Source organism: Epinephelus lanceolatus, chromosome 2 (assembly GCF_041903045.1).
Source record: "Epinephelus lanceolatus isolate andai-2023 chromosome 2, ASM4190304v1, whole genome shotgun sequence".
NCBI lineage: Eukaryota > Metazoa > Chordata > Actinopteri > Perciformes > Serranidae > Epinephelus > Epinephelus lanceolatus.
In genome coordinates this window covers 9,003,072-9,030,268 of record NC_135735.1, presented here as the reverse complement: position 1 = coordinate 9,030,268, position 27,197 = coordinate 9,003,072, and the positions used below count along the sequence as shown (strand labels likewise).

General features: G+C 39.0%; 1 protein-coding gene across 2 annotated transcripts; it reads left to right on the top strand.

The window, feature by feature from the left end:
- Window positions 1-438: 438 nt before the first annotated feature.
- Window positions 439-25,532, top strand: nr1h3 (nuclear receptor subfamily 1, group H, member 3). 2 transcript variants are annotated; one of them, XM_033624479.2, is made up of 11 exons: window positions 439-594; window positions 5,225-5,425; window positions 12,682-12,764; window positions 14,797-15,039; window positions 17,950-18,216; window positions 18,362-18,567; window positions 19,266-19,445; window positions 20,801-20,900; window positions 21,219-21,332; window positions 21,541-21,635; window positions 23,760-25,532. In XM_033624479.2, the coding sequence occupies exons 3-11, from the start codon at window positions 12,722-12,724 to the stop codon at window positions 23,904-23,906; spliced, it is 1,395 nt and encodes a 464-aa protein (XP_033480370.1). In that variant the 5' UTR covers window positions 439-594; window positions 5,225-5,425; window positions 12,682-12,721; the 3' UTR covers window positions 23,907-25,532. The 2 variants fall into 2 exon arrangements, with proteins under 2 accessions (XP_033480370.1, XP_078029750.1); XM_078173624.1 differs by lacking the exon at window positions 5,225-5,425 and having other exon boundaries at window positions 457-594; window positions 23,760-24,982.
- The last annotated feature ends 1,665 nt before the right edge of the window (window positions 25,533-27,197 follow it).

Genomic DNA, 27,197 nt, shown 5'->3' with positions numbered 1-27,197 from the left:
CTGCACGACATCTATTGCACGTCTGTCGCCTAGAGGAGGGATCCCTCCTCAGCTGCTCTTCCTGAGGTTTCTACCATTTTTTCCCCCTGTTCAAGGTTTTTTTGGGGGGGAGTTTTTCCCAGTCCGCTTTAAGGGTCCAAGCTCTCTGAGGCAAATTGTGATTTGTGATATTGGGCTTTATAAATAAAATTGAATTGAAAATTGAATTGAATTTTTACAGTGGATGATTGTTCCACGGCTAACAAACTGCTGTTTAAAAATGGTCATGTAGGTCAAGTAGCACTGAATTGTCTGGAATTACTCACATTAAAATACAAGTACACCTGAGTGTCTTGAATACATACATTCATTCATCTGCCTGTCAGACTAAACACTGGGCTGTAAAGTCCATATGCCCCTCTGAGCCTGATGAAATCTGTTTCCTGCTGCGCCAGCCTCGCGCTACCCGGGGCCGCTGAATCACATGATATAACTACGCTGGCTAGCGAGCTAACATGCTAGCTCCGGTTGTCAAAGCCGCTGTCAGCTGCAGCCACAAACGGACGGAGTAGCATACGCCAACCGACAAGTGATCGCAAACTCGTCAAGTTCCTGGCAAGTCAACCAATTTCTCCTTTTGTCGTGTCTGTGGTAGCCGCGGTGCTAAGTTAGCTAAGCTAAGTTAGCTAAGTTAAACTTGTCAAAAGGGAGTTGCTCTCGAGTGCGAGAGTGGGTGTTAGGCTAACGTATAAGATAATGGCCTTGTTTGGATTGACTATGAAGCTAATCTCACCTAAACATCCGGTCGTACATTGTTTTATCGGCGATGTTTGAAAGCTAGCGAGTCAACCGTTGTTACATTTAAATAATGTTACCGTTAGCTAATATTTACACGCTAAACTTGTAGCTAGCTGCGTTTGTTTGTCTTCTGTTAACTGACATGAAGACTGGTTGACTAACTAACTTGGCTAGCTAATGTTAGTAGCAAGTCTGAGGTCAGACTACAAGTGAATACCAGCAGTGTCAACACGAAACTTGTTAAATGGGTTTGAAGTTGCGACATGCTCTTTCAAGTTGTTTATATACCATGATTGCGACATTAACGGTCACTAACTAACATTAGCTAACTAACTACCGAAGCTAATAGCAAATTAAGCTAATTCAGCTTGACTAAGGCTGCCAGGCTGTGCCAGTTTGATCTGGCATCGTTTTCTTTGCCAGATGTACCTGGTTGCGTCGTGCCTGTGCCTCAATAGGGTTTTAAGTGAAAGCCTCAGGTATCGCTGGTTCCACTTTCACAGATGGTTTTACTTATTGTCTCACAAGTCCTCTGTGTGTGCGTGTACACACTTGATATCCGCTGCACCTGTTGACAGTTCTGTATGACTTACATCTTTATCATTTTATAAGGTTTGGTGACCTCCCATAATTCCCAGCACAGTCCCACCCAGTTTTACCCTGAACAGAGGTCTCTATAGTCAGAAGAAGTGAAAACATCTGGGTGGGTCTGAATGTACTTCTTCTTCCAATGTTGTGCTTGTGGGAACTTGATTGATTTTGGAGCTGGTGACTCTTGAAAGCACTGACTCTTTGCTTTCACACCAAGTTGTTGCTGAGTAAGGTTGTCCAGTTTTGCTTCACCGGAGAGGTTTACATCCGTCGGTACCCTGAGACTTCAAGAAAGGGACATTTCCCACTCAACCTTGCTGACTGTTTGTACACAGATGTTTGGTTTCGTGACTGGCAGACATTTCTGAGTACAACTTTCTCACAACCCACCAACGTTGTCGCTGACGATGACAAGAACTGGGATGTTGCTGCATTTATTTATTTTTTTAGGCTTTGTGATTGTTCTCAGCACAGTGTTGCTAATAGGACTGTAGCGATTCATCGTGTAGTCTATGTCAGACAGTTGTGGAAAATGGTTAATATGATATCCAACACCTGTGTTAACATATTGAAATTGCTTATTTTCTCTAACCAGGGGTCCAAAACCCAAAAGTCCTCACTTAACAATCATAGCAGACTGAGAACATCAGCAGATATGCTCATTTGAGGATCTGGAACCAGTATTTTTTAGCATTTGTGCTTTAAAAAGGATTAAATGAGTAATTAATTATTTAAATTCTTGTAGATTAATTTGCTGTTGTTTGAACGATGGATGAATCGAGTAGCTGTTTCAGCACCAGTTGCTAAATAATCTCAAATTAGTTCACATATATTATATTCACACTAGAGCTGGGTGATATGGTCAAAAATCAAAGTATGACAGTATTTTTGGCCAAACACTTTTATCAATATTGTTGGATATTGCAAGGATATTGATGGACCATTGGTGTTTTCACAAAATACTTACACAATGAAATTTCAGCATGGGTAAACGCATATAATAGAACAGCCAGAACAGTCTGTTAAGTTAAGAAAAGTACATAGTTTTACTGTAATGCAGCCTTTAAAAAAAAACAGAAATAGACAACACTAAAGATGTTATGATATCCAAAATCTTAAGGCCCAAATACCAAGCTGACATCAAAGAATTAGTGGTGACGAAAGCTGACTGTTGCCACAAAGTTGTCCTCCAACACACTGCAAATACTATGGCAAGTGGCTATCTTGCAGGTATGTTCTGCGCCTGCGTGAGAGGAAATATATCTCCATTCTAGCCAGCAGCGGTAGTTTGTATTCGTCATTGAAAAAGTAAAACTAGAAGACCGACAGGATGGACTAAGTTGCTAGTTAGCCAGTTAGCTCATTAACAGCACATCCCTGTGTTGAAAGTAGCGATGCACCGAATATTCGGTAACCAAATATATTCGGCTGAATATTACAAAAAAACACACATTCGGTATTCGGTGGAATAAGTGAAAAGCAAGGCAGAATAATAGCGGCGTGTTTTGAAAATGCAATCAAACAGCGTGCGGTGACGGACGGATTAAAATGTCGGCAGTGTGGCGATATTTTAGTCCGTCAACGCACTCGCATTTGCGACTAAAAATAGTTTTGTGCGGGCAAAATAAATCATTTAGCACGCTGTGTGAGTACAGATTTCAACCAGCAGCAGAAACGAAACGGCGAGTCCCGCCAGTTGTGGGTTGAACGGGGGTCACAGACACGGGCAGGAATACATATTCCTGTCAAATACGGCGGCGCATTATAACGGTTTACCGGCGACGGAGAAGTCCGGCTCCAGGTGAATAACTTGTTGTCATGACTGCCCAAAAGTACCTGAACAGCTGAGCCGTGGCAGCACACAGTATGTGGCGTGTCAGAGGAGAAACGAGCCGTTCACTTGCACTTTAGGGACTGTTCTTTACTTATGAAGGGACTTGTCAGGGGAAGAGGGTGGCTGGTTGAGTCTTATTTTATTATTTTATTTTGATCCCCCCTATGTTAATCACTTATTGATGCTTTTTTTGAAGTATGAATAAGTCAATAAGTAATTTATTCCATTGAAATATCATTGATGTATTATAGAAAAGTGATTTATCTTTTTATAAATGACAAAAGGCACATCTGCCTCATTTTTGCTGTGGTATCGTGATACTACTCAGAACCGTGATACTTTAACTGGTATCATACCGTGGGTCCCAATTTTGGTACCGTGACAATACTAATCTGGAGGGGGTTCATCTGCAAAAACTAATGAAAAACTAAAAAACGGTATTCGGTACTCGGTATTCGGCCAAGCATTTAATATTATTAGGCTTCGGCCACAAATTTTCATTTTGGTGCATCCCTAGTTGAAAGAACAGATATTTACTGTTTATGAGTGAATAACACAAAGAAATATGAGCAGTTTTTCTGATAAAAAGCTCAATGGCTAACAAAAATAATGTTGCCACTGTAAAAAAAGAAAAAAAATCAATCTCACTCCTTCATGACTTGAGTCATTTGTTAGCTTTCCTCACCTCCATTTCTGTTTTTGTGCACTGAGCTGAACTGCTAATCTCATGGATGGGCTCTGCAAGCTCCATCTTCGATTCAACTTGTCAGCCAAAAAACAGCCGACAAGGGCCGACTAGTGCCAACTTGCAGGGCAGGCTGCAAAAACTAGGGTGACAGTCGTCCACTGATGGACTGACATTGACCATCAGCCGATCGTTGGCTTGGTGTGTCTGGCCCTAAGATAATATCTGGTCTTGTATCTCACTATAGCAGTATGATTGCCTAACTCTAATATACGCTGATTTTGGGTGTTAGCAAGTTTGTCTCAGCATTACAAAACTAGTTGAATTATAGCCCAGTGTATCGTGGGTCAAATTGAGATCTGACTAGTTGACATGTAAGAGAAGAATTGCCCCTGTCTTTTAATTTAGATGCTAATGTGTACTATTGACTTGTGAGTTATAATCAACTATAGTAGGTTGTTATGACCAAACTAGATCCATTACATGTGTTGTGGCTTTATTGTCACACACTCTGCAAGTAGATTATATACTGAGCAGAGCATTTCAGCGGTGACTGCTGGGATAATAACATGAGGTTAAAATAGTGTGGTAGAGAAAAAGTGTTAAATATAAAAAAAGCATTTGGTGTTATTCAGTGCTTTATTGATTTTGCTGGCACGTTGATTTCTTTTCCAGTAGTCTACGAAAACATGCTCATGGACAAAGGTGACTGGCTGATGATAAGATGCAGGGGACATTGGACTTGTGCAGAGAGATCAGCGCGGGGATGACATGAGGTTACAGGCACAGTCAAAATGCTTTACAACCAGAGAATGTGAATTCACCCAATAAAACCTGATCCCTTTGATTACGAGACCAGTTGTCTCTTAGACTTATGATCCACCATGGTGACACAACATATTGATTTTTGGTTTCTCAGTATGTGAATATGAGACCTGTTCTTAAAGTTATTCATGATGCATCCAAGCTAGATGTACAGTTGAATTGCTTTTGCCAAATTTTATGTTGTTGTTCGCTGTGTGACATTTTTGTGGGGAAGGCTTTAAGTGGTAACTGCCATTACAGAGCGGGATCTGAGGCAGTGAACCACAGTACTCTTTATATTTAGATTAAAAACTGGAGAAAAGTCAGGGTCATCCTTAGGTGTCTGTGTGTTACGAGGTTGTTTGAGGAAAACGGGCTGCTTATACTAAAAGAGGAAAAAGACTGGCGCACCACAGCCCTGTGGGGATTTTAAAGCAATGCAAATGACCAATAGTAACCTCTTGTGTTCCCTCTTTCACCCTCCCTCCCTCTCTCTCTCTGTTTTCCCCTCTGTCTCCCATTGGGCATTGTAGAAAGGGACTCTCCTTCTTTCCTACTCACTGTCTTCAAGATACCGCATCATTAAACTTCTGCCCAATAAGTCACTGGGGTTTTGGCATCCTCAAGGCTCATCAGCCAAGCCAGTCCTCCATCAGCGCAGGGATATCGACAAGACTGTGGTTGTGGACTCACATGGGCAGGATGCATAGACGATAAAGATATCAACTTCAGAGGTAAGGTCAAGTCCAACGCTGTGCCTGTCACAGAGTCACTGTTGCAAAATAATTTGAGCTAAATGAGGCTTTGTCTCAAAATGTCCTCCTCTTTGTAATTTCGGCATTAACTGACGTTACCAGGAGCAAATTGCTTTGTACTAGTCATGTTGTTTTTAGTGGAAAAATTAAGGATATCATTGAGAAATCCCAGTGGAATTTCATTCTTTATATGCAGCAAATTGGAGCCAGTGCTGCTAAATGCTGACATGGATATTTTAAAGGCAAACATAGTATTACTCATAGTCATATTGTGTTAGTTAGCCAACATTAAGAGTAATGTGCAGATTGCAGTTACGTCAGCGGGCAAGTAGGGTCATAAAAATTGACACTTGGAGTAATAGCATATAGTTTGCAGGCAGGAGTGTTGCGATGCACTGGTATAGACATTAACCATGGTATTTAAAAATGAAAAATTGATATGTTAATACACATATGATGACATCGTGTTAATAATCCAGCACCTTTTTTTTTGTTTGTTTGTTGTTGTTTTTTTTTTTAAGATTTTTTGGGGGGCTTTTTAGTCTTTTTTTTAATGTATAGGACAGACAAGCGTGAAGGGGAGAGAGAGAGACAGGGCGTGACATGCAGCAAAGGGCCACAGGCCGGAGTCGAACCCGGGCCGCTGCGGCAACAGCCTTGTACATGGGGCGCCTGCTCTACCACTAAGCCACCAGTGCCCCATAATCTAGCACCTTTTAAATAATTTCCATTCTCACTTTCTCTCTCTCCACCATCGCCATCGAGTTGCCTTTTTACTATCCATTAAGTTTACTGCTCCTCTTGTACGATTTTGTACAGTTACAGACTCTCATCATCTCTCTCTACACTTGTTTTTTGAGTGTAATGTGCCAAAAAAAGACACAAAATGTACAGTGTACAAAATTTAAAAAAAATCTGATTGATGGCATTATCGTTATTTGTTTTTGTTTGTTTTGCTTTCCAAATTTCCTATAGATATCATGATAATATCGTTTTCGCAAACTCCTTTAGCCACAATAATCGTGTTGTGAAAATCGGATATAGTGGCCGCCCTGGTTGCGAGTGGTGAAATGAAATATTACCTGTTGCAACTTTCACATAACCAAAAGAAGAACAACTTTAGCTTTACGGAAATGTTCATTTATTTAAAACCAGCTTACTTCAGAGTACTTTAATTAAGATAGATGCGGTGTGCATTTATGCGTGAGGAACATTAGCGTAGCTTCACTGATTCTATTTCAAAAGCTAAAAGTTTGGGTCTGTGTCCTCTGTCAAGTTTATAACTGCCCGTGTTGTCAAAAAAACAATTTAACAATACAGATCAATATTGAATATTATCAGTGGTTCATTTTCTGCAGTACGTGTGCACATTCTCGCTCTCTCTTATTGGTTATGTTCACTACAGTCATTCTGCAGCTCTTCTCTTCAAACCACGTTATAGCCCTGTTATATTTATCTTTTAATGAAAATTTTAACTTGTGCTAGGATTGCTAATGAATCAGATTTTCGCAGTACAATAACCGTCTCAGAAAATACTGGGTTTCATGGTATCACAGTATGACAGAATTTATATTATTATCAGTCAGAATGACCTTTAAAGGAATGAAAATGAAAGGGTTATTTTTGGTTGAACAAATATAAAAAGTCTCCCCTTAATAAATAAATAAAATAAAGGGGAGATTCTCCATCCAGTTGCATTTTTTCCCCCAATATGGTAGATAATTAAATGCACATCATATGATAACTGTCAACTTTTACATCACAGTATTCCTTGAAACTGATGTATCGCTGCAGTCCCAACTTGCACAGCCTCAATGTCACTTTTCCCCGTGGTGTCGAAAAGCGCATTGAATATTGATCATTTTCAAGGTATTGTGTCCAAGTTAGAAATTCCAGTATCGTGACAACAGTCATAACCACAGTTTAAAGTTTTGCTGTTTAAACGTCTCACGATATTTGTTGCAGTGACATTATTGAACGCATGGAAATGTTTACAGTCATTGTCAGTCATACATATATGTATATTAAAAAAAAACCAAGGCATCTTTCTGTGTGACACCTTTTATCTTCTGCTGCAACAATAACCCCTTTACTGGTTTACTATGGTATTTAGAAGCTTATCAGTGAGGCTTTGAAAGGTACCGCTGTCACAGCTTTTCAGTGTGTTCAGTTTTTACCATGGGTTTTCCCTTTTTACATTCGGGTGAACATAACTTGACTAGAGTTACACAATGAGAAATTCATTCTTAATCACAGTTCTTCTTTCATCTTCCTGATTTAGTGCTGAACTCCTTTTTGATTCTTGTTGTGACTGTCATGTTTTATCTCACTGATTACTTTTTGTTCTAATACCATTAATATATTGCAGTAAGTTTTAAAAATCAGTACCAGACTGGCACAAGTTTTATATTTTCAAAGTTGATAGAGCGGTTGACATATTTAAGTTGACCATAATTGTAATAATAATAGTTATGCTGGGTAACTATATCCCATATTTTATTGACATCAGAAACGGTTGCATAATACAGAGTTTGTTTTTGGTTCCCTCTGACTCTGTGCGTCATCACAACACACATGCACGGGTCCCATAGAATGAATGGGACGTCTAGCATGCAGCTCAGTAGGTGATATTAACAGTGACAGAATAACATTACTTTTTTAAGATTGTGCATTTGTAATGCATTTAAATCAAATCCGGCATCCCTGAACCTATTTACAGTCTGTCAGCTGTCAGATTACAACCGTTTTTGTCAGTAGATGCACAAAACAAGGTTTGTCTGGAAACAGCTCATCATTCTTGACAATGTTTTTGACAGTTTGGAAAGTTTTGGAGAAGGATTACCTTCTGTTTGTCTGTTCATATATCAAGTAATGTTTTCAAATCTTAGGAACATTAGCTGATAGTTTGTAAGCATACAGTACAAAAGGCATTGGTTGCAGGGGGCAGCAGAACCTTTGTGACACAGTTTAAACATGATTTGAACACTGTAAGCTTTACATAGGAAATAACAGTTGGTGCAGTGCTTGTGCATGTTGTTATATAGTGAAAGCTTGCATTGCTGGTGGCCTTGTCCCAATACCACAATGCTCTGAGTCACCACTGTTGCTATGTTTATAGGCAAACAGTGCTTCTAACATATTTAGTGTTCACTTAGCAGTAGAGGAAATAAAGAAAAATTATAGCTGCTGCGCAGCGATGGGTCGGGTCCGGGCATTTTTACGCAATTCTGAGCAACAAGCAGAAGAATTGGAAGACATTTAGAAATTTAGCAACAGAATCTGCCTTTTACATCAGCTGAGGCTTGAACTCACAACCTCTGAGACTAAGAATCAGTTTCTATCTCACTGAGCTAATTAGTCAGTGACAATTCATGTGTAGCTTCACAAATTGACTAAGCCAGACATACAGGTTTAGCAGCCGTCCATGCATGGAAAAGCAGATTTTAAACCACTGTAAAAAAATTCAGTTATCGAAACAAAAATCTGAAAATACACATATTGCATCTAGACAGCATGGAGATGTTGGTAATTTTAACAATGATTGATTAGCTTCATAAGTGAAAAACTGATGTTTAACTAGTTGAGCTACATGCAAAGTGAAGAAGTATTGACACTGGATCTTTGTGCAAAGTTTGGTTTATTTTCAAGCATGAGAAGGCAGATTTTCTAGCAGAAAAAAAGACTTGAAGATGTTGCACAGTGATCAGTCAATTTTAAGCAATAAGCTGGAGCACAAGAAGATGATTACATTACAATGTGGATTCTGCACCAGTTGAGGCTCGAATCCGCAACCTCTGGAACCTAAGATGGTCATCTACTGCTCTGAGCTAATTGGCAAGTAGCAACTTAACAGTGGCTTCACAAATTGACTAAGCCATTCACTGATTTGTAGTAAAGCAGCCATCCGTGCATGGAAAGGCATATTTGAAACCACTGTAAAAAAATCAGTTATTAAGACAAAAATCTGAAAATACACATATTGCATCTAGACAGCATGGAGATGTTGGTAATTTGTTTGTAACAATGATTGATTTGCTCCATAAGTGAAAAACTGATGTTTAAAAATGCCATTTTTACATTGACTCCAATTGTTCACATTAGAGCAAAATTCAAAATGCTGTCAAAAATTCAGTTTTTGAGATAAAATTCTGAAATTTGCCAGACATCATCTACCATGACTCTAGAATTTTGTCAATTTTTTTCACGAACATTGAAGATTTATTTAGCAAGAATTTGCATGTATATTTTTACAGTACTGTTTACAGTCAAACATTTTGATGCACTGTAGGCTCAATTTTTGATAAAACAAAAATCTGAGAAACGTAGTTTTTGTAGGACAGTCTGAAGATGCTCTGTAGCAAGTTTGGTGTCAATTGAGCAAAAATTGTGGGAAGAGGTAGGTTTAATAAGTTTTACAGTTTTTGAAAAAAAAAACAGAGTGAACTTCATAATTTTTAATAGGTTTAAATGTACAAAAGTTTCTTCAGTATTGGGGCTACAGTTTGAAGAAAGTTGTGAAGTTGTAGCACGTATGGTTGATTTGTTATGAATTTCCAAAGTTTTGAACTGTAGTCCCTTGCTATAGCGCCACCATCAGGATTATTGGCTTGAGTTTACAGCTGAGGATATCTGGCATGAGACTGGACCTTTGTGCAAAGTTTGGTGAGTTTTCACCCATGGGAAGTATGATTTCCTCGGAAGAAGACGAAGAAGAATACCTAGGATTACAATAGTGTCCTGGCAGCTGCCTGGACCCTAAAAAAAGTCAAACTAAAATGATCAGAGTATGAAAACCAAAATAAAGAATCTGCTTATATTAATTAGGGTTTGGCAATATAATGTTTTATATCATGAGAAAACTCTATGCTGTTTATACTGATGTGTAGTATGTGGTTGTATTAGACGTTTGTGGCTTCTCTCTCTCTCTCTCTCTCTATATATATATATATATATATATATATATATATATATATATATATATATATATATATATATACATATATACATATATATGCCCAGCAAGCATACTTCGGGCACACACGGAAATTGACATTTAAAAACTCTGACATAAGCGATATCACTTCTGACCAGAGTGTTTAAACAGCTGGACTGTCCAAGAACATGTGGAAAAAATGCCACAATTATGCCAGCGTAAAGCTTAATGTTTGTCTTCCATCTTGGATAATCTAACAAAAGTAATACATGCTGTGCACATAATCTTATATGGTATAATCCTAAATCCCACACATTTAGAAGATCTCAAAGTAGGGGTGTGCCACATCATCTCGTTCACGATAATGCCAGTATATTTTATAATATGATATGAAAAATTCATGTCGTGATACTCGCAATATTTTGATGTGTTGACTTATTGACGTCGTACTGTTACCCACGGCAACCATAACCATGGCTGAAAGCGAAATTATTACCGACTCTGCAGTGGTTCCAAAAAGAGGAGCGGCTTCAGTAGTGTGGAATAAACTGTGGCGTCCTGAATGTTTTATGAACAGCCCTGGACTTCTCAGACTCTTTTAGTGACTTACTGCTCAGAGGGAACTCATTCAGCGGCTCCTCTGGCAGCAGCACAGCATCTCTCCCTCTCCTCTCTCGCCGTTCGCACACAGGAGTCGGTGTTGTTTGTCATAAATCTTTGGTAATGTAAACCTACATGACGCTCGCAGCTCGACAAAATACTACATATATGTGAATGTGTGATAGTTCTGGTGTCTGTCAGCCTGTCACAGGTTACATTACATGATTAGAGAAGAAATGGCAGAGCATAAAAGTCCAGGTGGAAAAAAAACAACTCAGTCATTTAGTTTTACTAAAAGAAGGAAATCACCTGTTGATTTGTATATATAGATCCCAGGGGACATTTTTGTATTTGGGAGCTGTTTAAATGTGCAATTTGCAATTTAAATTTTATTTTGTTGAACTATTAATATTGTATACAGAATCTGTATCTCCCTCTGAGTTACTGTTGTTCACAAACTCAGTTTTTACTGAATATTTGAAGACAAACTGCAAATTATATCACTTATTTTTTTGCGGTTCTATTTTCTTTAATTATTGAATATATATTTTTTCTAGTTTGTCATATCGTCAAGAATTTCGCTATCGCAAAAATACTCTGAAATATCGTGATATTATTTTAGGGCCATATCGCCCACCCCTGTCTCAAAGCTGATAGAAAGATATGCATTAGGGGCAGCTATAGACATTAGGTTAAGACCACACCCTGTTGCCAGGGTTGCCTTTAGACTGTTTCATTGCTATTCTGTTACCAGGGCAACAGTTTTATGTTGTCAAGTTTGTAACAGTCTAATATAATATTTCTGCATCAGTGTGATAAAGTGCCTCTGTGTTTTACAGTAACAGACATTCTCATCTTGTTATTTTATCTACCCTGTTTATATCAACCAGGATAGATTGAATAAACACCCTGAATTTTAACATAATACAGTTCAACAGCAGCATCAACTGCAGCCTCTGAAATGACCGTGAAGTTGAATCAGCTCCGCTCTAAGACAGTTTCCACAAAAAAAAAAAAACAAAAAACAAAAAACTGAACATTTTAACCTTCATGACGGGAGGATTTATTGCAGGACTGTTGTGTTAAACTGTATTAGTTTTAGTTAGATGGACCCAAGAAGCTGGCAGCTGATATAATAGAGTCATTAATTTGTCATGACTTTGGTGTTTAATTACAGTGCTGCATTAAATTATACATAATAATCAACTTAGATGCCCTTTTTTTGAGTTTTTTTTAAATGTGTCAAAACAAATTGCGGAAAGCCTGTATTTTTAAAGTGAGGTTTCCTCCTCACAGGCTGGTTAAAAATAGATAAAATCATGCATGTGTGTCTGCTGAATCAGCTTCCTTAAATGCGCCCGTATGTGGCGCATGACAAACTTTCATTTCTGCTTTTACAGCCAGTTGGCTTTCCTGTATACACATTTTTATAGACAGGATCTTGGTTGATTCTAAGACTCGTCGTATTTTAGACCTTTCTAAGAACGGCGTTACGCTGTGTTGGATCATAATGATTTCCTTGCTATTGATGCAATTCGACCACATCCCTGTTTTGAATGTGCACACACCCTACATACGTAGAGTGTCAGCAGAATTCCTTCCCTTTTTATCTCACTCTATCACACTGCTTCCATCTAAATATTTTTTTGTGGTTATACTTGTAAAATTGCCATTATAACGGATTGTTTTCTTTATTGCACAGGTACACGTTGATTTCGTAATGACAAGCTGCTGTGCAGAAGATGTCCACGCTGTCTGTGACTGATATCCCAGATGTTGGTCATGGTAAGAGGAACCGCTTCTTCTATATTAGTCCTCTGTGTGATCAAACTGGACAGGGTTCACTTCTCTCAGCAAAGCTTGTTTTACAATACCACAAACTTTGTATAATTCTGTTGTGTGCTCTAGAAGTGGCCGTCCAGCCTGGTATTTATATTCTATCATCTATTATGTTGCCCAACTCAAAAGAACATCTTGATTTGAAATAGAATGAAGTTCATGTGTGGGAGTGTGATGAATCCTTTTTCTGAAATGCATCCACGGCACGACTGCTTTGATTTTTTACAGCCTAAGAAAAGAGCAGTTTGAGCATTCAGTGTTGTAAGTAGAGCCGGGCAGTATATCAATATTATATCTGCATCATGATTTGAGTCTAGATATCATCCTACAAAGTTCCCTCTGTCGTGGAAAACCTGGAAAAGTCATGGAATTAGTAAAATCCTCGAAAGTTTTGGACAAGTCATAGAATTTTGTTGTGTGTAATGAAGTTAATTGTCACAGTAATCTTCTGTTGATAACTTTTGATGAGTGTAACATAGTAGCGCCTTTATTTTCTGGAGCTGTTGACATAACGTAGCTTGAATATAGGTAGATGTGACGTTCTGTTTACCATCATGTAGCTTGTATTTCTTCTTTTTCTCCCGCAGTCTGTCGCTCTCTCCTTGAGCCAGCCAGCTGGAATCATGTTTGAATAGAGTTTGAAAGGACAGTGCACTGACTGTGCTTGTAGGTTAGTAGGAAGTATTGGAAGTGAATATGAACATAGCCAGCTATTAGAGGTTGGAAAAGGTTGCTGTTCAATATTCAAAAAATAATTAAACATAATAAACATTGAGATTAAAGTATACTATACACATCTGTTTGGGTTATTGACCGAATCACTGTGATGTCGCACAACACAAGCAGTCACTTCTGGGTAAACGATTGATTTGATTTCTGTTGTCATTTTCAGCTGTAACTAACATTTAAAGTTGTGTAGTCAAACACTGTGATTCGACCTATCTGATGTTTTTAATAAACCGAATCTGCAGGCACAAGAGTTAAACAATGTACTGCTGTGGACAGGGCTGCCGCAGAATGTATTTTACCCACCTCAAAAAAAAATCATTATCAGCGTAAGTGTATGATATATTGAGATATTTTCACCATCTTTCCTTACACACTAACCAGTTGACGCCACGGTCGACCAGCAACTCAGTGTTCTGCTAAGTAAGATACAGAACACTTTATTCCCTTTGATTTTTTTGTGAATTGTTTTTATTAGGTTTTGCAGCTTTTACAGAACATAATAGATCACAGTTGTCATATAATGATACAGACATGCAAGCACAAAACTAGAAAGGTGTATGCACAGACTCGAAGCTAAGCAGAAATAATTATAACGGTTTCTGTTCCTCGTCACAAAAGTCCCTCTAAAGGCAAGATAAAGCAGTGAAATGTTATAAATATAGTGTACATTTAAATTATTTATTCATGTTTTAATTTTTTGGTGGGCCTTCTTTTTAGGTGGCTAAAAACAAATCATTCGAGACAGTGTTTGCTAGGCGCTGTTTGATTTTATGTTCATGACACAAGGATTTTCTACTCCGAAGTTATTGTAATTTATTGTTGTGTATGTTCATGGGGATTTTATTATTTTGGGTCCTTGAAAAGTCATGGAAAAGCTTGAAATTTTGTAAATTAAAACGTGTCGGAGCCCTGGTCTTAAATTTTGGATTTCGTATTAACATGAGCATTGTCTTTTTCTGGTTTTAAAGGCTCCATTACAGTAAAGTGACGCAATTTTCTGACCTTAACAGACTGTTCTAGCTGTTCTGTTCTTTGCCTTTACTCACTTAGTCCTTATATCCACATTACTAATGATTATTTATGAAAAATCTCATTGTGTGAATAATTTTTGAAAGCACCAATAGCCAACCCTGCAATATCACCCAACATTTATTTTTGGACACCTGTCACAATTGAGGTAAAGACAAGCTGATAAAGCCTTGAACAGTGATATAATGTGGTTTGAATGTGTTTGTGTCTCCTCTGTCAGATGAGAGTAAGGTGTTTGACGGGGCCTCTGAGCTGCAGCTGGACTGCATGGTTGAGGAGAGCAGTGGAAGCACCACAATGAAGCACGATGGCCTGCTGTCGCTGGCTGACCTCTCCCAGCCAGATGACTTCCCCGTCCCCCCCCATAATGGCCCTTCACTAACTGACATGAGCAGCCCTCTGCCGGTAGAGCCGAGCGACATTAAGTTGGATCCATCTGCAGGTGACACATCTGCCAGCATAGGTGAGAGAAAAGTTCTCATACAACTGACATTAAATTTGAATCCTTGTGGTATTGAAGGCGTTAAATTTTTAAGAAGAAAAATTGAGGTAAATAAAGCAGGCAGTGACTTAATAGTGCACATCCCCTTTAGAGAGAGTGTCTAGTTGCGTATCTGGAAAATGGTGTGCAGTTCCTGTAAGTAGTCATTTAGGGAAAACCTGAAAATCAGTGGTGCATCACCATTCTGAAAATGAAGATGTGAGAGCAGGCATGGCTAAATTTGAGTCCCATTTTTACATAATTTCTGTCAGGATGCGGTGAAATGGGGAGCTTAACATTTTATGGTAGTATATTCTACCATGGAATATGGTACATAGAGGCGGCTGTGGCTCAGAGGTAGAGCAGGTCATCCACTAATCGCTCCCCGAGTCCACATGTCGAAGCATCCTTGGGCAAGAGACTGAACCCCAAATTGCTCCATCAGTGTGTGAGAGCGTGTGAATGGTTACTGAGCAGCAGGTGGCACCTTGTGTGGTAGCCTCGGCCACCGGTTTTGTGAATGAGTGTGTGTGAGTAGGTGAATGTGACTCTTTGAGTGATCAGAAGACAAAAAAGGCGCTATACAAGTACAGTCCATTTACCATTTACCATTCTCTAGAATCTAAAAAAGTAGGGTGTGTTTCTTCAAGTGTGTCTGTGTGCTTACCTGACTGGTGTGATGGCTTCCACAGACGAGACTAACCAGTATTTTGGTGTTGTCCATTTGTCCACCTCATTTCTTGTGAATGTGATATCTCAGGAACACGCGGAAAGGGAATCCCTTTGAATTTGCTACAACGAATGAATGAATGAATTAATCCTTTATTTACATTTTCCAGTGACATCACACTGACACAAAACAAAATAAATAACAAATATAAAGTTAACAAGTCAACACAAAACACTGGCATAACAAAATAAAGAACTAATAAAATTGGAAAATATATAAATTAAACAGTCAAGTGTTCAGAATAAAGAGTGTGGCAGGACAGACGGGAGAGAGAACAAGAGCGAGAGAAAAACACGCCGTCCACAAAACTACAAACGTGATGCAAACGTCCAGTTGGACTCAAGTGGGAATTGATTAGATGTGGGTTATCAAAGCTCACTGTAACCTCACAAAACAAGTGTATCTTCAGAACTCAAGAATTCATACACTAATTAGACAAAATTCTGCACATGAAGTGATGACATTTTATATCCAGCAGCTCAAAGGTCAACATCACTGTGACATGATAATGTAACTCAGGAACAGAAGGAGATATTGAATTGGTGACTCTAATCTTGTGCTGATTGTTCAGATCGTCTGTGCTGTCGGGGGGGAGATGTGTGTGAAGTATCCACGTTTAGAATTGATCTTCCTCGCAGCAACATCCATATTTAGAGCAAAGTTTACTGTCATGGCTACAACTTTGTGGTCTCCTCTGTTCTGTCTACCACAAGCTCACTGGTTCTGCTAATATTAAGCTTCAGGTGATTGTCGTGTCACCATGTGACGACGCTCTCTATCAGCTCTCTGTGCTCCTTGGTAAAAATAGTCTCTGAGTGAAGACAGCATGGAAGTTATTCACTGGAATCACACATTTTAACATAGCAGTAACTTCTGTTTCGCATTTGAAAAAAAAACCTGCCTAATCCTTTTTTATTAAGTTATTTCAAAATCTTCACACACATTATGAGTCTGGATGTCAATTGCAGCTTTGTCTGGTTGGTGGAGGCATGTAACTGGAAGTCAGTGATTTTAGTCATGAAAGTCATGTATATCAATACGGGGGTGAGCAAAGGGGGTTTTTTTAGAAACTGAAGTGCAGTCGTGCTTTACTAACAGCACAGTCAGTGATAGCCTGTACAGTTGAATTAACTTGAATAAATTTTCAACACAGTGAATGTATTGGGTTGAATTGGATCAGATGCACAAGACTATTTGATAAGCAGGTAACTCAGTGTTTTAATCATCTTCCAAACTTTGTCTTAGTTGCTAAAAGTTTAAAGAAATTAGAATTTAAGCCATAATTCTCCTTTTTTCCTTTAGAAATTTAGTATTTTTTTGTTAAACCAAGAACTGAACAACTAGGCATATGAAAGAGGTCAACGACATAACTATACTCAATATAATAACTAAACAAGGTGTTAACTAGGGCCCGACAGATATGGATTTTTTGGGGCCAATGCCGATTCCGATATTATGGAATAAAAGAATCCAATAACCGATATATCGGCAGATTAAATTTTTACGTTTTTCAATTTAAAAACCCCCGAAATACCTGCTTTTGATGGCTTAAATATAGTTCAAACACCCATTACAAAGATATAAATTGAAGGAAGAACATTTTACTATTTTCAAATAATTGTATTATTCAGACATTGTGTGGAAGAAGCAGCATTATGAACAATTTGAACACAAAATAAATCAAAAATATGATGTGCAAAAAGGCAGTAAACCTCTGGGAAATAAAATAATTATGCAAAGTCTATATGAATTAAGACATTCACATGTATGTTCACAGTACCAGAGTTCTTCTTATTGCCAATTTAACAGAAGTAGGTTGTAGTGCAAAAAGTAACACAAGGACATAATTTCTAAGTAAAACACCATATATATGATGAAAATATAAGTGTTAACATCGGCGTCGGCAATCGGCCAATAAAATAAAATGCACTAGCAGATATGTGTCCATTGAAGATGGACTGTATTCGGATAAAGAAGAACCTTATTTTAAGTCGTATTTTGATGTTGTGATATCAGTATTGATCAAAATAATTGTGATAATCATAATCATAATTGTGTGAGCTACTCAGTAAACAAGTTGCTACTTAGAGAATTTCCGTGCCTATAATTCTTGAAAGTGCTTAACATGGCTAATCACCTCTTTTTTCTATGTGTGTGTGTAGATGGCCAGCCAGTGAAGAGAAAGAAGGGGCCCGCGCCAAAGATGCTTGGCAATGAGGTGTGCAGCGTATGTGGTGACAAGGCCTCTGGTTTCCATTACAACGTGTTGAGCTGTGAGGGCTGCAAGGGCTTCTTTCGGCGCAGCGTCATTAAAAGTGCCCAGTACAACTGCAAAAACAACGGCCGCTGTGAAATGGACATGTACATGCGGCGCAAGTGCCAGCAGTGCCGCCTGCGCAAGTGTCGGGAGGCGGGCATGCTGGAGCAGTGTGAGTGTCTGAATGCCAGATGAATCAGATAGAGAAAATTTAGATTCTGCTTTAATTTTGGAACGTGGGTTTGCAGCCAGAGTGAAAATCATAAGAATAAAGTGGAACATCCTGTTAACTCGAGTGTATCCTCTCTGACCTGTAGGTGTGCTCTCTGAGGAGCAAATCAGACTGAAGAAGATGAAGAAGCAGCAGGAGGAGGAAACAGCCCGCACGTCCACAGTGGTCACCCCCACCCCTCCGCAGGAAACAGCCGCGCTCGATCCACAGCAGCAGGAGATGATTGAGAAGCTGGTGGCCATGCAGAAGCAATGCAACAAAAGGTCTTTCCTTGACCGACCGAAAGTGACAGTAAGTGGACGTCTCAGAGGATCAATTTTGACCAGTTAATTGTCTTTCATGCTATACTAACCATATAGAAGGCGGTGATTTTATTACACCCACTTAATGCTAAATTCAGCAGGCCCACTTCAGAATCAAAATGAGCTTTGTTGGCCAGGTATGTGTGCACATACAAGGAATTCTCTGACTCTTGTTGCTTTTAATGTAAAAACTAAAATAGGCATAAACAGGAGCAGCAGAGCTGGACAAATAAAACATAAACAAACTAGACACATGGCCAGAGAAATTAAACATAGATACTTTCATGCTGTTGTGGGGGTTGCGGTAGTAACGATTAACTTGAGACAGTAAAATTAGCTTCACTTGGAGAATAAGTAACAAGAGCTGCATTTAGGGTAGGTGTTCAGTGTGGGAGGCCAGTATTCTGCCAGGACATGGCAGCTCGAGGATTAAAATATAGCTGCTATAGAAACAAAAAGCTGTTATTGTGTGACTGCTGGTGTGTGTAGGTAGACTGAGAGTCACGGACATCTGGAGTCAATGTCTGTTAAAAGCATACTTGATGTGAGCATCTCTGCTGTCCAGGTTTAACCTCTAATACTCTGTGTCGGCTGCTTTGTGAGCATTACAGGGGAATGATAACTCCATGCTTACCAATTCATACATTTGGGTGTGTATGTTAATGTTTTTGTTTGTGCATCCAACAGCCGTGGCCACAGAGTCAGGACCTGCAGAACCGAGAAGTGCGTCAGCAGCGGTTCGCCCACTTCACTGAGCTAGCAATCATGTCAGTCCAGGAGATTGTGGATTTTGCTAAGCAGCTTCCTGGTTTCCTGGAGCTCACGAGGGAAGACCAGATCGCTCTACTGAAGACATCAACCATTGAGGTTTGTCATTATTTGTCATGAGAGATTTTTCTTGCAGGTGCAGCTTAAGGCAAGGTAAAGGTAATTTATATCTCAAAGTGTCATGCAACAGAAGGTGCACAGCCTGCAAAGGCTTTCAAGACACGACAGACATAACAAAAATGAGCAGCATCACAATGAGAGTGAAAGAACAAATGTAATACACCTGCATGCATTTCAAACAAAATTAAAGAGTGTCAAAGCAGATTTGAACACAGGCCTGCTCCTTTGACATTAAAGCTATGAAACATGAGACACAGTCTGTAGCACATCAAACATAAAGTGCCCTCCTACGCTGTTAGTAGGCGTGTAACACAAACTGAGTGAGGTGAAACACTTTGTAAACAGGTACTGAAGTCTACATTCATCAGACATAGAAAACAAATCAGGTATTCTGCAGACATTTGAGGAAAAGCCTGTTTCTAAGACTGTGATATGATGGACAGTAGAACAAAAAGTGAACACAGGTGACACAATCTGTTGTCCCTTGAATTTGAATTAAGATAGACCTCTGTTACTTTTGAAATGTTTGTTTTGCTCTGAATGCAAGCATTTTAAAATGAACATTGTAACTGTGTACTTGGGATGTGCCATATCGTCTTGTTCACGATGATACCGGTAGAATTTTTAATATCATATATATACTATATACTCACAGTATTATTTTTTCCTTGATGACATTGTTGTCATACAAAAAACTTATAGATCTCATAGATTCTTTGGGACATTTTTTGTATTTGGGAGCTGTTTGAATGTGTTATTTGTGGTAGATTGTATTTAGTTGAACTATTATATTGTAACAGAATCTGAATCTCACTCTGAGTTACTGTTGTTGTTCACAAACTAAAGAAATGAGAGATCATTTATGTTTAGTTTTTACTGAATATTTGAAGACACTGTAAAACTGTATCACTCATTTTTTGCAATTCTGTGTTCTTAAATTAATAATACAATATTTACATTTGTTTACTAATTTGCGATATTGTCAATATTGATTGATATTATTTTAGGGCCATATCGCCCACCCCTACTGTATACATCACTGAATTAAAATCAACACTTTCTTTGATATGATACGGGTAAACTAAATGCAAGGAACAGCTGACTCATTTCAAAATGTTGTTGTAAGGTCTTAAATGGTATATTTTTGTCATAGAATACAGAAAATATGTTACTAGCACTGATAGACCTTCTAGTCCTCAGCAATGCTGTTTTAAAGACTTGGTTGCTTCCTATACAATTCTGACTACTTCTTTGAATATCTCTGCAGATCAGTTTGTCTTGGTTTGGCTTTATTTTAATATTCCTCTCACAAAGATGTGTTTTGTCTTTCTCAGATTATGCTGCTTGAGACATCACGGCGGTACAACCCTGCTATCGACAGCATTACATTTCTTAAGGATTTCAGCTACAATAAGGAAGATTTTGCCAAAGCAGGTGCACTTGCTCATTTCTACCTATCAGATGTTTATGTAATATATGAATATCACATAAAATGATTACCTGTATTCCTGTTGAGTTTTTTTTTTTACTTTATACAAATTGTCTATGCTTCAACTATTGCAACAAGTAGACAGTAACCATCAGATATTAAATACAGCATATGATACTCGTAAATATGGGGTATAGTTTTGGCGATAGGGTATGTTTAATATGTTAAGTTATGTAAAAAACTTAACATGCTGCTCTTGCTTCACATTTCCTTCCTTTTGAGTGACTTTGTTTCCTTGTTTCTCTCAACTCTCACCTCCCCAGGGCTTCAGTTTGAGTTCATTAACCCCATCTTTGAGTTTTCTAAAGGAATGAACGACCTGCACCTGGATGAGGCAGAATATGCGCTGCTTATTGCCATCAACATCTTTTCTGCAGGTCAGAATGTATAAACACCACAACCTACGGTGAATCCTCAAAGTCAGAATGTATTTAGAGCTAATGTTACTCCTGTTAGTCCTTTAATAAACAAATGGGCTGGTTGCAGTTTCATTTTCCAATCATGAATCATATTTTACCGCATAGTGATAATCTGTAATGAAAGACATTAACAGGTGTCTGTTTTGTGTGGTAACCTCTGTTTCAGATCGCCCGAATGTGCAGGATCACGATCTGGTGGAGAGGCTGCAGCAGCCCTATGTGGACGCACTGCGCTCTTACATCATGATAAAGAGACCAAATGTAAGTGCTGGTGGTTTACATAACCTCTCCTCTTGTGACCGACGGTATGTCAGCATAACCTGGCTGGCGTCATCACAACAAGCACACTGGGTCAGGGCTGAGGTTACTTTTTTTGTTCAGACTGGAGGGGGGGTTAAAGAGCAGTTGTTTGCAGGATGAGAAAGGCCATTAGGAGAAACTGTTTTTACTGTAATACAGCTACTGAATGTGAGAATGTGAGTGACCTAAATCCTTTGTCACTGTTTGACATCAACTGAAAATAGAGCTACAGTTCGACATTATAAGTCAGTGATGCAGAGACATTGCAAAAGTCACTGTAGGGCACAAAGTCTCCTCTACTCTCCTTGCTGTAAGCTGAGAGTAGACACAAATTTCAACTTGGACTCAAGAATGAATTGACTAGAATTTGGTGGGCAAAGGTCAGGGTCACTGTGACCTCCTCTGTCTCATTCCTGTGAACGTGATATCTCAAGAACACCTCCAGGGATTATTTTCAAATTTGACACAAATGTTCACTCAGACTCAGTGATGAACTGATTAGGGTTTGGTGGTCAAAGGTCACTGTAACCTTGCGTCCATTTCATTCTCATGAACGAAATATCTCAAGAAGGCCTTGAGGATGTTTCCCCAAATTTGGCACAAATATCCACTAGGACTCAAGAATGAACTGAGAAGTTGGTGGTCAAAGGTCAAGGTCAGTATGACCTCCTTTGTCTCATTCTTGTGAACGTAATATCTGAAGAACACCTTGAGGGATTTTTTTTTTTTTTTTCAAATTTGGCACAAACATCCACTTGGGCTCAATGATGAACTGAATATTTTTTGGTGGTCAAACGTCAAGGTAATTGTGACCTTTCATCCATCTCATTCTCATCATTATTATTTCCCAAGAAGGTCTTGAGAGAGTTTCCTCAAATTTAGCACAAACGTCCACTTCGAAACAAGAATGAGTGGGTAGGATTTTAAAGGTTAAACGCTGAGGTTACTGTGACCTTCCGTCCGTCTCATTCTCATCATTGAGATTTTTAAAGAAGGCCTTGAGAGAGTTTCCTCAGATTTGGCACAAACGTCCACTTGGAATCAAAGATGAACTGATTAGATTTTGAAGGTCAAACGTTGAGGTCACTGTGACCTCATCTGTCTCTTTCTTGTGAAAACAATATCTCAAGAACACCTTAAGGGAATTTCTTCAAATCTGGCACAAACAGCCACTTGGGCTCAACAATGTATTGAATATATTTTGGTGGTCAGTTGTCAAGGTTATTGTGACCTTGCGTCCCTCACAAATCATTTCTGGCCATAACTGAAGAATTTGTACGCAAATTATGACAAAATTTCATGCAAATATCTAACAGGATAAAATGAGGAAGTGATGACATTTTATATCCAAAAAGTCAAAAGGTCAACGTCACTGTGACGTCATAATGTTCTGCAAAAACACTTTTCTATCCATTACTCAACGTCGTAACTCGGGAACAGAAGGGGAGATATTTGGTCAGATACTGAATTGGCTGATTGTATAGGTCTTCTGTGCTGCCAGGTTAAAGGCTCATTTATAGTTCCTTTACAAACGAAAATAGACGCGTCTGTTTCAAACGTTGTAAACACCACTGCCCTCATACTGCCATGTGTCCTTTATGTTGGCATAGATACAGCCAACAGATGGCACTAGCGGGCGGAGTCAAACATTTCACACAACAACAAACAAGGCAACAGTGGAGGGGGTCGTAATACTGTATCTTTAAATGGAGGCATCATTGTAGATGGCAGTGGTCTGTGCAGCCATATAACAATACATCCTGACACATGGACGGAGAATTTTTTTCACTACATTACCACTTTGTTCCGTTCCACCATTATTTAAATTTCTTTGTCATCTCCTGTGTCATATTTCGCTTGAATTATGCTACACTACCTTCGCGATCTCTGGTAGTACTTCTCCCTTTTGTCCATATCTGCTAGCTTTCAGGAAATGTGTACAAATATGGACAAAGTGAACGCAGAGTGCGAACAGGAGGCTCCATCTGTCTTCGTCTCCATATCTGACGTCGAGCATAAACGAGCCCTAAGATGTGTGTGAAGGCTGTAATTCTAGTTTAATTTTTGTTTTAATGGTTTCCTCAGGATCATTTGATGTTTCCCCGTATGCTGATGAAGTTGGTGAGCCTCCGCACACTAAGCAGCGTCCACTCGGAGCAGGTTTTCGCCCTTCGCCTCCAGGACAAGAAGCTGCCCCCGCTGCTCTCTGAAATTTGGGACGTGAACGAGTGACTGCAGACCCCGATGTCACACTCTTTTTGAAGCTTGAGACAGACATGGCATCCAGCAGGAACACTGACTCATTTCTGGCCATCTGGTCAGGGATTAGTGAGATTTTCGTCTCGTGTAGGAGGAGAGCATCGTCGCCCTTTGCTCTCAGACAGACTGCTAAACGGTTCTGCGTTCGAACGGAGAAACATGAACACCTAGTTGTCTTTGAGCCTTTTGTTGTTCTTAATTTTGTGTAGATGCTGACATGGTTGTGGCGATATTAAAAAACCAGCATCAGGCTCTGTAGCCAGTTTTCTTTGATTTAATATTTGTTGAAAGTTATGTCAATTTCTAGTGCAGTTCTATAGTCATCCTCTAACAATTATAATCTGAGCAGGTCTTAGCTGTGGCTGCCTCAAACGTCAGGATTACAGCTGCACATTCAGTTGAAATAGTGATTATTTTCGCAGTTGTGCAATAGGTGGAAACGGATACAGAGTTAAGCATGAGCAGATGCATATCTGCTGTTCACTTTATTGATGTTAGGGTTAAATGGTAGGCCATCTGGTTGGTATTGTGCGTTGTGATATGGCAACAAATACTTGGTGTTCCTTTTGGAGAAAATGCAGAAATCAAAAGGTCGGTGTAGTCGCTCAGGTAAAGTAATGTGAAGTAGACCTCTAGAAACTGGAGGCTTCTTTAATTTCCATTAGATTAGTTTTCTTCCAAGTGCATAAGGGACCCTTTTGGTCATTTCTAGATGCCCATTAACTTTCATGTAAAATTTTATATTTATTTTCACAAGACAAATGTATAGCGTGCACACATGAAAAGTATCCACAAGATTGTACAATCACATACTAACGCACATGAAAGTAGAACTGCAGACTGCCCTCGTTAACAGGAAATGGTGATGTGACTAAATCTTTTTTTTTTTTTTTTTTTTTTTTTTTTTTTTTTACACAGAGCACTGGTACCTTGAGATAGGTGGTACTAATGTCCACAAATTCCATGTAAAGATTAAATGTTGGTTAAAAAAGGAAGTCAAGCAACCATCTGTGTGACCCTCCTTCCAAATAAATGAAAATCCATCCTGACAGAGTCGTATTCATAAATCGTAAAATGGAAAAAAAAAAATTGCCTCTATTAACACCTTATTCATCGTTACGTGTATGTGACATGTACTTCTATTCATTTCATTACAAAGCGGTTCAGTTGTTTTCATATTCTGATTTGTTGTTTCATCACTAGCATTTAAAAGTGTGACAAATGTATAAGCAACATATAGTTTGAACAGGATATAGAGAATTTGACAGCCTTTTATTTTTGATATCGTGTGAATGACACTGAGGAAAAAATGTACAGCTGAATTTCAGATTGATCTTAACCACAGTCTGAGTATCATTCCTGTACGGGTACTCGACACCAACAGCTTTAACTGGTCAGATTTTGTAAAGAGTAGTAAGAGAAGAAAACCAAAACCTCTATTAACAGGAATCAGAGAACAACAGATAATGAGTAGAGACATTAAAGTTATAAAACCCTTTATAATGACAGAGATTCAGATGTTGATACTCATGCTGTGTTTTCTCCTGTGCAGTGTAAACTTGAAATATGTAACAGATGATAAAGAAATGTCAACGCAGATTTATAATTGTGTAGTTTATTTTCTCTTCATGTGTCGAGGGCTGAAAACTGTTTGACATAATGCCACTGCAGCCAGTGTTTGGAGTGACAGTAGCCTCCTCAGCTGTCTGTGTATCCATGTTCAGGTACCACCACTAGCTCTCATACCTTTAGATGTCCAAAGCAGATTTCTCTGTCCAAACAGTTTCAACCAGGCATTATAATGTTTTGTAATGCTTGTTTTTTTTTCAATTTCTTTTGGCTTCTAATTAATGAAAACTGCATTCAACTGCTGAGCTGTTGTAGCTGTTATGGAACATTGATTGTAATACGCAGTAACAGGCACAAGTAACGTCCTCAGTTATAGTAACAGGCAGGCTTAGTGCTAATTTTGATTTCAGGGTTAGACTTGGTTTGTTTTATTCTCTCTTTACTTCATTCACAAACATGTCTGTAATGCATTATGTTCTGTTGAAATTAGAAACCTGTCGTGGATCTCCCAGATGCTCACCAGACATTTTTGCTTGCGCGTCTTTCACACCCAGTCTTAAAGGTCCAGTGTGTAGGATTTAGTGGCATCTAGCGTTGAGCTTGCAGAACTCAAACTGCTCCGGTGTCTAACATGAAACTATGAATTCTGCTATCTTGAGCTACTGTTTGGTTTGTCTGTTCTGGGCTACTGTAGAACAACATGGCAGACTCCGTGCGAGAGAGGACCTACTCTGTATGTAGATATAGGGCCCGTACACATGCCACGTCTTAAACTGCCTGGAAAACGGGCTGTTTTTGTGCCAGCTTTTAGGAGTGCGGCAGGTTTGATCTGAGGTTGTAACAAGCACCGTATTGAAACCTATTTACCTGAAATCCTGAGTGCAGAGCTGATCTTCCAGGCGCTGTTAATAAGTGTGTGGACCTATCGTCTGTGGGACAGATGTAAAATTGTGGCAGCCCTGCACCAAAATGATCAACTTTTCCATATTTATCACAGACTGACATTTACAGGAGAAGGGAAAGATATTTGTTGGCTGTGAGTGGTTGTTCCAGAAGTTGAACAGTGTTGCTCTGTGTTTGAGCACGCCTGCCATGCGTCTACGATGAAAACAGTCAATTCAAGGGCCAGAAAAAATGGCATATGTACGTCCCCATAACCGGTTCGTTTTTTAAGTAACGAAAACACAACCATTATTAATTTCAGGTAATTTTACACTAATCAAACATAGTTATGAATATCACATTTATTTCAGCCAATATTCATTTATCCATAACCGCTTATCCTGTTAGGGGTTGTGGGACGGCTGGAGCCTATCCCAGCTGACACTGGGCAAGAGGCGGGGTATACCCTGGACAGGTCACCAGACTATCACAGGGCTGACACATAGAGACAGACAACCATTCACACTCACATTCACATTCACAACACCAATTTAGAGTCACCAATTAACCTGTATGTCTTTGGACTGTGGGAGGAAGCTGGAGTACAGGAACCCTCTTGCTGCCTATTTCAGCCAATAGATGCCTCTAAATCCTTCAAACTGGACCTTTAACACGTCAAAGGTATACTACAGTACTTGCTAATGCATCTTTACTAATGATAAAAGTATAAATTGCTGAGTTCAGTTCATGTTTGATCTATACAGTTGATTTTTTGTTTTGTTTTTTGGAGCCATAAATGACAGTTCACTGCAT